This window comes from Drosophila teissieri, chromosome 3R, assembly GCF_016746235.2.
Source record: "Drosophila teissieri strain GT53w chromosome 3R, Prin_Dtei_1.1, whole genome shotgun sequence".
In the NCBI taxonomy this organism is placed as follows: Eukaryota; Metazoa; Arthropoda; class Insecta; order Diptera; family Drosophilidae; genus Drosophila; species Drosophila teissieri.
Window position 1 is genome coordinate 18,758,734 of NC_053032.1, and position 12,886 is coordinate 18,771,619.

The 12,886-nt window shown below is 42.0% G+C and overlaps 2 protein-coding genes across 7 annotated transcripts; one reads left to right on the forward strand and one right to left on the reverse strand.

The window, feature by feature from the left end:
* Positions 1–49: 49 nt before the first annotated feature.
* Positions 50–5,038, reverse strand: LOC122619839. Of its 2 annotated transcripts, none has more exons than XM_043797032.1 (6): positions 4,054–5,038; positions 1,018–1,242; positions 827–962; positions 598–751; positions 353–539; positions 50–284 (listed from the first exon to the last, which is right to left on the reverse strand). In XM_043797032.1, the coding sequence occupies exons 2-6, from the start codon at positions 1,110–1,112 to the stop codon at positions 71–73; spliced, it is 786 nt and encodes a 261-aa protein (XP_043652967.1). In that variant the 5' UTR covers positions 1,113–1,242; positions 4,054–5,038; the 3' UTR covers positions 50–70. The 2 variants fall into 2 exon arrangements, with proteins under 2 accessions (XP_043652967.1, XP_043652966.1); XM_043797031.1 differs by having other exon boundaries at positions 3,790–5,038.
* On the forward strand, positions 3,441–12,784 carry LOC122619837 (protein anoxia up-regulated). Of its 5 annotated transcripts, XM_043797028.1 has the most exons (8): positions 3,445–3,659; positions 7,637–7,663; positions 8,216–8,692; positions 8,827–8,939; positions 9,333–9,463; positions 9,599–9,766; positions 10,368–10,414; positions 10,478–10,903. In XM_043797028.1, exons 1-7 carry the CDS (start codon positions 3,585–3,587, stop codon positions 10,391–10,393), a joined length of 1,017 nt encoding a protein of 338 aa, XP_043652963.1. In that variant the 5' UTR covers positions 3,445–3,584; the 3' UTR covers positions 10,394–10,414; positions 10,478–10,903. The 5 variants fall into 5 exon arrangements, with proteins under 5 accessions (XP_043652961.1, XP_043652964.1, XP_043652963.1 ...); XM_043797026.1 differs by lacking the exons at positions 9,599–9,766; positions 10,368–10,414; positions 10,478–10,903 and adding exons at positions 11,482–11,683; positions 11,746–12,784 and having other exon boundaries at positions 3,441–3,659; XM_043797027.1 differs by having other exon boundaries at positions 10,368–10,903.
* Positions 12,785–12,886: the final 102 nt, after the last annotated feature.

Here is a 12,886-nt window from a genome sequence, read left to right on the forward strand (position 1 = left end):
TATGTTTAGAAAATATTTGGTTGTATGCGTATGGAAAACAATCTTTTGACATTTAAGAGAACAACATTAACTAAACCTTCTTTTCTCGGGAAATGCCAGATGATTTTCCTTTTCCCTGCGGGCTTTTCTTTGGCATCAGCTTCATTAGAATATCCGTGGCTGATTTACTGTCCAGTGGACAATTGGAGTACACCTCTTCACAGGCTCGATCGTTGGATCGCTTACCATGCTCCAATGCCTCCTTTATAGCCGTTCCATCGAGGAGGTAATCCACCAGGGCGTTTCTAGAAGTAAATTAATCAAAATCAATTATCAGATGTTAAGTGCCTTAAAGTTAAAAGGTTGCACTTACTCAGATAGCATATGAATAAATTCGTCCATCTGGTCTGAGGATCCGGCCTTCATGTTATATTCCGTAGAGCGAACATAACCACACACAGCACGTTGCATGCAACTCGTTGAGTCAATATTATTCTGTCCCAAAACATCGTCAATCTTATTAATCATGCTGCTCAGAGGTGTCAGGTCACTGTCCTCGCCTGCAAATGACCGGAATTGAACTTTATAATACTACTTCCCCAAACATGATCCACTTACTGCGGCCGTATCCGCCGTAACCACCATGGAAGGCGGATAGGATCTTGGGAATGAGTATAATGGCGCCAATGCCCACGAGAGTGCCCAAGACAACGCCGCCCAGGTCCAGTTTTATGGGATTGTAGGCGGATAGTCCAGTACCGCCGGGATAACCCTGAATAATTACAGTTCAAAGATAAATGTAATTTTAGTAGCCCATGAGTTGGGGGTTCTGATGTCGTTCACGCACATTTAGGGATCCGTAGCCAGTGGTATAGCCCAGGCGCTCCAGTCTATCTTTTGTGGAAGCTGTTTGCGGTTCACTGGGCTGGGTCTTATTCTCGTTATAGTACGATCTATCCCGCTGCGCCTTATCCGCATAGAACCTGAAGCCACTCCAAATAAGTATCATATATGGGTAACTAACTATAAGTCACTTACTTATGGCTATCTTCGTATTTGGGGATCGCACTGGCGTAGGTCAGCACCACCAGCACTCCCAGCAGCTGGAGTATGAAAATATAATTTCGGTTCATTGTGCTTTTTTTCGAGAAGGTATCCTTTGAGGTTTTAGGTAAATTAGTAATAGTCCTTTGGCGGTTTTTCGTGGCTCCAACGCGTCGTTCGCTCTGCTCCAAACTAATATTTCCAGCGGCAGCAACTCCACTATTTATAGGAGTTACCCAAAAATGCGAGCAATTTGTTCAAATTACAAAATGTCAAGCAACGTGCGGATTTGAATGCCGTTTATGCGAGTATTTGGGAAAAAGTGAGGAAAGAAACGCATTCTAGCAAAACGAATGAACAGGTGTTTGTAACCATATAGGCACTTATGTCCCCACACACGCACAGTAAAGCCCCCCAAAGAAAGACCATTCATCGTACTTATGTCGCTGTAATGCGCAATTTTCATTGCATACTCAATTATTTAACAAAATTATCGCAAACACAAAAAAAGGAGGCGAAGACGCCAACAAACAACCACACGCTGGCTGGGCGGATAAATTGAGCAGCCATGCATCTGAAACCAAAAGTCGCATATCTATGTACTCCAATGGATCGAAATCGCGACTCGGGACCGGAGACACATGGAAGTGTTTGCACCTGCGCCACTTGCATCATTATGAGGGGCACCCGACCAAGAGATTTCTGGTATTAAGTCACTGACTTCTTGCCGCTCGTCTTTCGTCTATATTCAAACGGGCCTGAATATATGGGCTTTTACATTGATATTTATAAAACGTCCGTAGCAACTAAAAGTGTGTTGCTGTATACATTTTGTATATTAGCGTAATATCAAACATTAAATCAACATTCAAGAAATCATTATTTATTCACTGACTTTTCGACGCTCTTTTGTATATGGTATTGTACATTGATAATATTTATATGCATATATGAATATATGCATATAATGATCTCTTAAAGATTTTACAGATCTGAAGATTCAACATCAGGGTCACCAGACAATGACCTCCATGTTTCATCTCACATTAAAATAATGAATGAATTATGTCAGATTTAAATACTTTTACGGACGATTAGTAAACCTTTATATGTTGCATACCTAAAGTAACATCTCTTAACAGATTTATGAAGATCAGCATGTTGCACAAATGTTGTGTCAACTTATCATTTTAATCAAAGAAGAGTTGTTGAAGAACTTGCTATATTTTCTGCTAATTTTTCCATGTCTATTTACACCCCATTAATACAAAGAAAACATTAAATTCCAAGTCAGTGCTCAATGACATTTTTGTTCGCCGATTAGGCTGACTTTGGCAGCCTTGAAATTACGAGTCATTCATTGCCTCTCGTTAAGGTTAATGTCATAAAGAATTTGCTTTTTTGAATTTCTGCCATGGTTTTGTTTATATACAAGCAGACACCTACACACCCGATTTAATATGTGGGTATAGGATGATGTGCAGTTTATTTATATGTTCACGAATACATGTTTCCGATCTTATTGTAAGATGGTATGAATAATCTGGCCTCAAACTGTTGGAAAACAACATTTATTTTTATCTTATTTTCATTTTTGTATTTTTTTAATAATTTATATCCAGATATTTGTGTGGAAAGCTCTGTGTCCGGTCCACAGGTGATACCCACTGACCATAAATTGCTCTCAGGATTTTAATTTCACGCCTTATTTGCTTTAAAAAATGCCAATACTTTGCAGCTCATTCTATTAATTTTAGGTAATTAATCACTTAACAATGATGATGATTTGAACGCTGATATGTTGAATGATTATGATTTGAACGCTATTATCTTGAATGATTAAAAACAATTTAGATCTAGAAGCTTATTCTTGCCTACATGTAATCATATTGCTAAAAGCCAATTAAATGTGGAAATCGTGTAATTGCCATGTTCAATAATTGCTCATTATATTGGAAATATTGTACCATATTTATAAATAAATAAACTGCGAATCGTTTTGATGCTTATGGACCCATATTTAGCCAATGCCAAAAGGGCCACTTTCTCGTATCATCAGATGCCATCGTTAATTATCGTTATATCCCACGCCAAATCTAGATTCTAATCTAATCTAAAACGTTCTGGAAGAAATCCGTGACGTTTGTTTTCGAAGAAAAAAGGGCTCTACAAGTATATCCTGGGAGCACTAGACGCTGTACATTGGTATATAGGCTTTTCCGAACGCAACTGTATGAAAAGTGCTGGCTTTATGTAAACAGATTTCGCTCGCTCTTTTGCGAGGAGAGATGTCAATGTTTCTTAATTCCAAAAATAAGTTTATTTGGGAGATGGACAGAGAAAGAGGTATGGGCCGAGCGTGCAAGAGAGAGCGGGAACGAAGGCTGTGAAAATTTTGAAAATCAAAAAATTATAAGCAAGTGCTCCGTGCGATTCTCAGGCAGATCAACTCGAACGGGCGTCAAGTGAACAACACGCAACGACGATATATCCGAACCAAAATCCAACGAACAATTCTATCTGAAAACTCTCTGAAAGCATCCAAATCTAAAAATCGCAACATGGTTTACGAAAGTGGATTTACGACCCGCAGAACCTACTCCTCGAGGCCGGTGACTACTTCCTACGCAGTTACGGTAAGCCCTTCGAAATAGAACTTTTTACTTGACATACGGTAGTGTGGTTTTCCTCGATTTAAATCTGTGAAATATATCTGTGCGTACAGTTGCGAAACTGAAAACTCAAGCAGTTGAACAAGTAACCAACCTGTGAATGCGAAACGCTGCGGATAAATTTGACAAATTTGAAAGCAGTTAGCCATTAGCAGTTAGCAACTAGCAGTTAGCAACTAGCAGTTAGCTAATGGCTAATCGAATCTGTAGTCACAAGAATTCAGTTTTAAGCGCTTGTGTCCCACTTGCTGTACTCAATGGTTTCATTCTGACAAGCGAGCAGATTACTTGAGAAATTGAAACACGTTTGAATGTAAAGTGTCTACCAACTATGAATATCGTATCGAACTTACAGTACCTAACTAGCTGGTCTTTCACAACAGAATGTCCTTGTGCTCAAAAATATTATGATTTGTGAGATCACCTAGACGTTCTGCACATGATGTATATAGCATTTTCAGGTTCAGTGTAAACATTTGTGTAGTAATTCATACATAAACCTAGTTCTAACAATTTAATAACTGAATACTATACGTGAATTATGTGCATACACAGTCTAACCATAATAAAACCAGACCGAAATAATAAATATGTGACAAAATTTTCTGACAAAACGATGCGAGTGTGAAAAGATTGCAATTTTTGCGAGATCGTGGGAATTGAATCTTCAGCAAATTTATTGCGGCGCGATGATCTTCATATCTCTTTCGGATATACGTGTTTACTCATCTCCCAAATATAACACGCGAATACATTTTAAGAATTCAGCGGAGGCAGAACATTTTCTTCTCTATCTATTTTATTATTATTTACAAAATGCCGAGGTCCGTCTGGTCCGCTGGTCTGGTGCCCAAAAATGTTTAGAATATATATATGGGCGAGTGGAATTCCAAACACATGCGAAATCTCGATGAAAGTCGGAGGAAACGGAGCCAGCTCTCTCGATAATTTGCTTTTGTACGGGCCGTGGATTCTGCTTTTTGTATGTGTAATACTATATGCGCGCGCATTTCGCTCTTTGCTGGTCCTAAAAATATCTTTCCGATTTCCATAATATATTCAAATAAACCGATGGCAAGCCATGGCAAGAAGCTACAACAAAATAACGCTAAATATTCGAAAATTAGAAGATAAATGCTTAAACGGAACAACAAAATGCCCATTTTTCCGACAGTCTAATGTGATGATAATCCAAAGCAAGGATATATATGTACATCGAATCCCCGAGAGATCCCTCTTGTCTGGACACTTTCTGTGTTCCATGCATATACATTTGAACCAGCACTCGCTGTTTATGATTTATGATGATAGTGATAATCCGATGATTTGATGAATGAAAACGGCAATCTACGTTGATGCCGATGATTTGTATCTCTGAGATACGTTTTATTGAGATTTGATTATTGGTATTTAGGGTTAGAGTGCAGGACAACGCGCTTAATTGATAAATAACTTAGCTAAGTTGCTGTAAATATATATACGTTTGCTGTTTGTGTTCCATCTTAATGCTCCCATTGCACATTACTCACAACCACACTACGTCGTATCAATATGCATATATACCTATGTGTATTTAGACTAGGGTGGACCTTTTGGAAGAACGAAATTAAATTCCCATTGCTGAATTTCAATAGAAACCAGTTAAGTAGGCCAGCTTTTTGCAGCCCAACTGTGCAAGCAACGGCAACGTTGCGTATGCGTAATATCTGTTTAAGCAAAAGATGGAGGTCCACCCTAGGGCTCAGACACATGTGTAGCTATGCATCTTGTGTCATAATGTAAGGATGTTCGATGTTATTGGATACAGCTTGACCCACCCAGCACACCGATCTGAAACCAAACTCAACCACTGCCCCAACGATGCTGTATATAAATGACCCGCCCGCGCACTGTACATACATATATCTTAGACCCAACGCACCGCCCAGTTGAGATACCCGTTCGCTGCACCACCTAACCACTGAGCCACAAGCCACAGCTTAATCCCCGGCTGACCCAGAAATTAAAAACAAACTTGTGGACTTTTGGGCATTGCAGAGAACGAAGAGAACACCAATTGACTGGGAGAAAGTTCCGTTCGTGCCGCGGCCGTCGCTCATCTCGGATCCGGTGACCGCCTTCGGAGTGCGGCGTCCCGATCTCGAGCGGCGCCAGCGGTCGATCCTCGACCCAATCAATCGGGCCTCCATCAAGCCCGACTACAAGCTGGCCTACGAGCCCATTGAGCCGTACGTCTCCACACGGGACAAGAACCGGACGCGTATCCTGGGCATGGTGCGCCAGCACATCGACACCGTGGAGGCGGGCGGCAACACCGCCGGCCGCACCTTCCGCGACAGTCTGGACGCCCAGCTGCCGCGACTCCATCGCGCCGCCTCCGAATCCTTGCCAGTTCGCCGGGAGACCTACCGCAACGAGAGGTCCGGCGCGATGGTCACCAAGTACTCCTACTAGGGGAGCAGCCCCACTCACCCAACCCAACCGATAAAACCCGAACCCAATCGAAGCCTAGTCGAACGAATCTAGTCGTATCTAAGGACACATAACTAACTAAAACAGACAAAAAAAAACTGAAAAAGCATTCAAAATAATGATAGGCCTACATCTAGTCTAGCCATAGTCCATAAAATTCTGTGTTAACCCACTAAACACTGTACAAGTTTTTACTCTACACAGAGAAAAAGAATACCTTTTAGCTATTCTATCCTGGATTCGTTCAGTACTGTACATTGAAATATTTCCAATTTAATGATATTCCAGCCACAAGCAGTCAGTGGTTTTTTCTCTGTGTACCCATGTATCTAACGATTCATCCATAGACTCATAGCATTTGTGTGCATAGATGGTTGCATTAAGCTCTTAACTCTAAAGTAAAACAGTTCGAACATGTTTCAATTTCCCCGATTGAGTCGCCTTGCGTTCTTTGGCCATTTGCATACAGCAGTTCGTGGAGCAGCAGAAGCACGTTGTATCCATTACCTTTAAATGATGCTTGTGCTGCAAATGCCAATGCCGAAACCAAACCAAAACCAAAACCAAAACCAAACCAAACCTTATCTCTATATCACTATCAAATCGGAATTTATAGACTCCACGCTTAGACCTGTGCACGGACAGACCGGGCTCGCACCGCAGCCGGGCCGCCTCGGACTACTCGTACACCTCGAAGTCGTCCGTGGAGAAGAGCAGCTACGACTCGAGCAACCCGCACTCGTACCGCCCGGAGCGCTCCACGTACACGTCGACCGTGGAGAAGACGTCGCGCAGCGGTCCCGGCGGCTCGTACAACTACAGCACAGAGCGGACCAGCACCACTGGCGCCGGACCCGGCGGCTACAGCTATTCCTCGACCACCAGCGGCAACCTGCCCGGCGGCACCAAGTACCGCCACTTCTCCTACCACGTGTAGGATGCACTGCGTCAATGGATCGGCGTCGGCTGTCCACGGCTTTGAATGTTATGGTGCCCACTAATACGTCATTGTTCTGAATATATATAAATATATACATTTTTTGCAAATAATCCACTTAACCCGCTAACCTTGAGTGCCCAATATATATACTATATATATATGTATGTATACGATGTTTTCGATGATGATGTATTTTCGTTTTGACTTGGACTAATCACCACTAATGCCCAAATAGTTTCGCATATAGACTAGATTAACTGAACAAGATCAACAATTTCTGTGTGTATTTGCAACCCTCAAGAAGTCATGTTAAAACATATTTGTGATACAATAAAATAAACACGGTCTTATCTCAAATGAACGTAGCATTATATTTTTTTGAAATGAGCATACATAGAGGTCGATACGATATTCATACTGCAGACACAAAGTAGGATAAACAAATCTACACCGTTTCTGTCAAGAAATAAGAGAGCTATCAACTCTTTTGAACCTAAACTTGAATTGCCGTATTTTGTATTACTTTCAGTACCCCTCGGTCGAGAAAGTAACTCGTGTAAGTATTTGGTTTTCATCCTAACCGCCAACTTCGCTTGTCATCCATCTTTCTATGGTTTACTATTCTTTTCTATTGACTATTATCACACTGTTCAATCACATCCATCACATCATCGTCACTGGAAAAGCAGACTCGGTTAGTAATAAGCCCTCACATCATAGTCGTATTTAGTTTATATCGCTAAAGATCCCACTTAATCAAAGTATGGATGACTCTGAGTAAATCCCTCAATCCCAAGTCATTATAAAGTTCAATAATCGGAAAGTAGAGAGCATTTTCACGATGCATTATTCATGTACTATCAATTCATATATAATCATTTTTGGGATGTAAAAGTCAACTACTTCCATAACTGATCTAAACATCCATCATAGAGCAGCCAATACTCCCTGAATCGAGAGATCACGAACATATGGTTTACGTTTCTGTTTCTAGTTTTGTTCATATTTATTTTCCCGGCCTTCTTATTTCGCTGATCAAATCAAAATCACCAAGTCTTGCATATTCGATGTTATCTTAATGTTGAATGTTGAATCCACTGCCAAATAGGTGTACAAGTCGAGTTACCCCATCTACTCGAGCTACTCGGTGCCCCGCCGCGTCTACGGCGCAACCCGGGTGGTGACCTCGCCCATCCGCGTGGTGACCTCACCCGCCCGCGTGGTCTCCCGCGTCATACACTCACCATCGCCTGTTCGCGTTGTCCGCACGACGACCCGAGTGATTTCATCGCCGGAGCGCACCACCTACTCCTACACCACGCCATCGACCTACTACAGCCCCACCTACACTTCGACCTACATCCCGACATCGTACACCACGTACACGCCGTCCTACGCCTACAGCCCGACCACGGTCACCCGGGTGTATGCCCCCCGCAGCTCGCTGTCGCCGCTGAGGATCACCTCCTCGCCGGTGAGGGTCATCACCAGCCCGGTTCGCGCTGTGCCCTCCTATCTGAAGAGGCTGCCGCCTGGTTACGGTGCCCGCGCCCTGACCAATTACCTCAATACCGAACCCTTTGTCGTAAGTTGGTCCAACATACTTAGCACGTTGCTTTCGTAGACACACAGAACCCGGAGTAGTGCTGTTCTGGGCCCTCGCTTCTAGACGATTTGTTTGCGAATTGGACCCACTCTAACTTTTCATCGACATTACAGACCTTCTCCGAGGAAACAAGCCGGATTCGCAACCGCGCGCAATCTCTGATTCGTGACTTGCACACTCCCGTGGTGCGCCGTGCACGTAGCTGCACTCCCTTCCCCGTCACTGGGTAAGTAGGGGTCATTAGCACCTAATGGGCACTTCAGCACATTCCAATTCAATGAGGACACTTTTGGAACCAAAAATAGATACAATAACACCTACGTGGATCCAATTATATCTATATGTATGTACATAGGTACATGGCAGCAATTTGGCGCACATTCTTGAAACTAGAAGGCCCTTGGCATAGAAAATAATCGCATTCGTTCCACTCTTCATTTCTGTGTTAAGATTGCGCATACGACATGTGCGCCTGCATAATTTCGGCGCAAAAATATGACAGATAGATTTCATTGGCCAAAAATAATAATTGGAGGCCCTTAATTACATTCTGTAGACGGTGTTAGATAAAGCATCTTTCTGCTATATATAATATATGCCCGTGTGCATTTGTTTCTAGTTACACCTATGAGCCGGCTTCCCAACTGGCTCTGGATGCCTATGTGGCCCGTGTGACCAATCCTGTCCGTCATATCGCCAAGGAAGTTCACAATATTTCGCACTACCCGAGGCCAGCAGTGAAATATGTTGGTAAGTTGCGTTTCGAAATGCAAATGTAAGACAACTGCACTATGTATTCTGTTCACAACTGTGGTTAGATAACTTATGTAAATGTATAGCAAATGGTTATTAAATTGCATTCTTTAAACAATTAAATAACAAAAGGTAAAAGTCATCTTGCATCAGTAAGGATTTGCGGTGACAAGGCCTATAATGTTAGAAGTCCGTTGTACGATACGGACAAAGTTCGCACTGATATTAACCTCTTGTCCTGGTACCTTAGACACCCGACTTGGAAGAATGATAAGAAATCCCAAGCTCCTGTGAAGGAAGGTAAGTACTGTTCGTGTTCTTACATTGCGCTTGACTATGACACCTGTATATATGTATCACTCAAGCATAAATGTAATTGATGTTTGCGCCAAACGATTACCATTCATTAAGATGTGCATATTTAAGGACAAGGATATGCACTAGATTTTTCTTTACAAAATTTTAATACAAATTCTTGTTACCATCCCGATTCAAAAAGAATAAATCTACGAAAAACACTTCTCTCTTCACAATCACTAATCAATCAAAATATAAAATAATTAATCAGCATTGCATAAAAGACAATTGATTTTACCATGTTTATGAGCACCAGCGGCTTCAAATCAAAATTATAGATTGGCTCGAATCAATACCAATTCGCATTACTTCGTCCTCCCTTTGTCCAATAATTTTCTTTCAGTATATTCCTCCAATTATATTTATCATTAACGTACAACGATTGTTAATTCGAGATAAGAGGTTCTTTATTACGGTGCTTTAGAATATAAATTAAATAATTCATTTGTAACTAACTTACATATTTGGTTGCTGCATCCTGAATTGTTCAGTTCATTGTATTTCACTAACGTTATACGTTTTATGATTGATTGATTCTTTCCAGTTGAAGCTGTTGAAGTTGAGGCCTAAATGATAACATGCCTGATTTTTGTATGGACATACACTTCTCTTTCTTAAATAAACCAATCTAAAAGACTTTCTTTTGCGTGGTAGACAATTAGCCGATATCTACAAGATGAACAATTGATATCGACACACTCTGGCGCTTTCACTACTCAGACTAATATTCACACAAGTCAGATCAGAACAGCTTTAAAGATCGAAATAATTGAGAATTAAACAAATTCAGCGCATCACTTGTGATACTAACATTTTTCATGTGACTCACCAAAATGTAGATACTTAACTCATTCTCTTTCAATTTGTTGTAACTTAAGTAAGAAGCTGACTTTTAAATTATATATTTTCATGATCACTGATTACGAACTATTAAATACTTCATGTGCATAATTTTTGGCATTTAAGATATGGACGTCAGCGCGAATTTTGTTAACCAATGTTATGTTCATGCATATGTAAACACATTTTAGGGATAGCTACTTACAAATATGTATCAATATATTAATTTGTAAATACTGATCTAAACGCAACTCTTTCCTTGTGGGCTCGCATTCAGTGGGGTTTTAATATGGATTAGAAAGCGGCTGCAGTTCTTTTTTTTATATATGATATTTGGAATATCAGGCAAGATTAAATAAGATCTGCCCACATTTTTGTACATTACGATGACTAATGGATTGATGCTGAGTTATAAAATATCTCGGATATGACGCAAATATACACAGTACAACACTTCGAGATCCTAGCTTACTTCATATACTCTTTTTTGCATTTTGAGATGTATATATGTATGTATGCTTAACCCATTAACCACATTTTGGTTCAATTCTTCATACCCAGAACTTTTTAAAAACTCCCATTAATGCCACACAATACTCTAAAACATTGGCGTCTACTGTATCTGCAATTTTCCTTGCCTCGTCTATAAGAAAACCAACAATCGCCGATCCCAATAGTAAGTATTGTAAGTATAAGTATGATGTATTTGACATAGCCGAGTGAACAACAAAGTGAAGGATATTTAATGTAAAAGAAAAATAAAATACAAATGCTTACGCACTGTGGTAAGGGTTCTTCTGACAAGCATTACATTTCAGATGCCGAGTTGGATCCTAACCGTCCATCTAGAAAATTTTCTGCCCCTAGGCCCCTGGAGGATCCCCTCGATGTGGAGGCCAAGGAGAAGCAGCGTCTGCGCCAGGAGCGTCTTCTAACCGTCAACGAGGAGGCTCTCGACGAAGTGGACGTGGAGAAGAAGCGTGCCCAGAAAGCCGATGAAGCCAAGCGTCGGGAAGAGAAGTGGGTGGTCCCTATACAAGCTTTAAAGGACCTTGCTTATTATATATTTCTAATTTTTAAAGGGCTCTGAAGGAGGAGAGGGAACGTCTGACAGCTGAGGCCGAGAAGCAGGCTGCTGCCAAGGCCAAAAAGGCTGCCGAGGAGGCCGCCAAAATTGCTGCCGAAGAAGCTGTCCTGGCTGAAGCTGCCGCACAAAAAGCTGCCAAAGAAGCTGCCCTAAAAGCCGCTGAAGAAGCTGCCCAGAAAGCTGCCAACGAAGCGCGTCTAGCAGAGGAGGCTGCCGCCCAAAAGGCCGCCGAGGAAGCTGCCCAAAAAGCTGCCGAAGAAGCGCGTCTAGCAGAGGAGGCTGCCGCCCAGAAGGCCGCCGAGGAAGCTGCCCAGAAGGCTGCTGAAGAAGCCGCTCTGAAGGCCGCCGAAGAGGCTCGTCTGGCTGAGGAAGCTGCCCAAAAGGCCGCTGAAGAAGCCGCACTGAAGGCTGTAGAGGAGGCCCGTGCCGCTGAAGAAGCTGCCCAAAAGGCCGCCGAAGAGGCTCGTGTCGCTGAAGAGGCTCGTTTGGAGGAGGAGCAGCGTGTCCGTGAGCAGGAGCTGGAGCGCCTGGCGGAGATCGAGAAGGAGAGCGAGGGAGAACTTGCTCGCCAGGCCGCCGAGCTGGCCGAGATCGCCCGCCAGGAATCCGAGCTTGCCGCCCAGGAACTGCAGGCCATCCAGAAGAACGACAACGAGACCAGCGAGCCCGTGGTCGAGGAGCCCGTCACGCCCATTGAGGAACAGGAGCCGATCATCGAGCTCGGCTCTAATGTTACCCCAACTGGTGGCAACAGCTACGAGGAGGAAGTCGATGAGGACGCCGAGGAGGAAGACGAGGAAGAGGAGGAGGAATAGATTCTACACAATCATCATGCTGTCAACCTAATTTAAAGAGATAAAAAAAAACAATAAAAATAATAGAAAACCATTTTAACGGGGCAATGGGGTGGATAATCAAATATTAGGTGTCACATAAATTCATAAATTCATCTTAAATCAACAAAATGTTGTGTTCTAAATTTAGAGTCATTATAAATTTGCTGAATAAATCAAAACTAAGATACCTAATGTTTACCACAGCATTTCATTAAAAATATCATTACTTTTGTTGTAAAGTTCTTCTTAACTATAGCCAATTATAAGATTCTTAAATAATTCCGATATATAAATAGATTT

Bases quoted from the DNA above. Each gene is read 5' to 3' on its own strand.
- LOC122619839 (XM_043797032.1), bottom strand. From the start codon at position 1,112: ATGAACCGAAATTATATTTTCATACTCCAGCTGCTGGGAGTGCTGGTG. The intron at 752-826 runs GTGCGTGAACGA...GTAATTATTCAG, and splicing joins CTGGCTACGGATCCCTAAAT to GGTTATCCCGGCGGTACTGG. The intron at 540-597 runs GTAAGTGGATCA...GGTCATTTGCAG, and splicing joins TTACGGCGGATACGGCCGCA to GCGAGGACAGTGACCTGACA.
- LOC122619837 (XM_043797026.1), top strand. From the start codon at position 3,585: ATGGTTTACGAAAGTGGATTTACGACCCGCAGAACCTACTCCTCGAGG. The intron at 7,664-8,215 runs GTAAGTATTTGG...ACTGCCAAATAG, and splicing joins CGGTCGAGAAAGTAACTCGT to GTGTACAAGTCGAGTTACCC. The intron at 9,464-11,481 runs GTAAGTTGCGTT...ATTACATTTCAG, and splicing joins GCCAGCAGTGAAATATGTTG to ATGCCGAGTTGGATCCTAAC.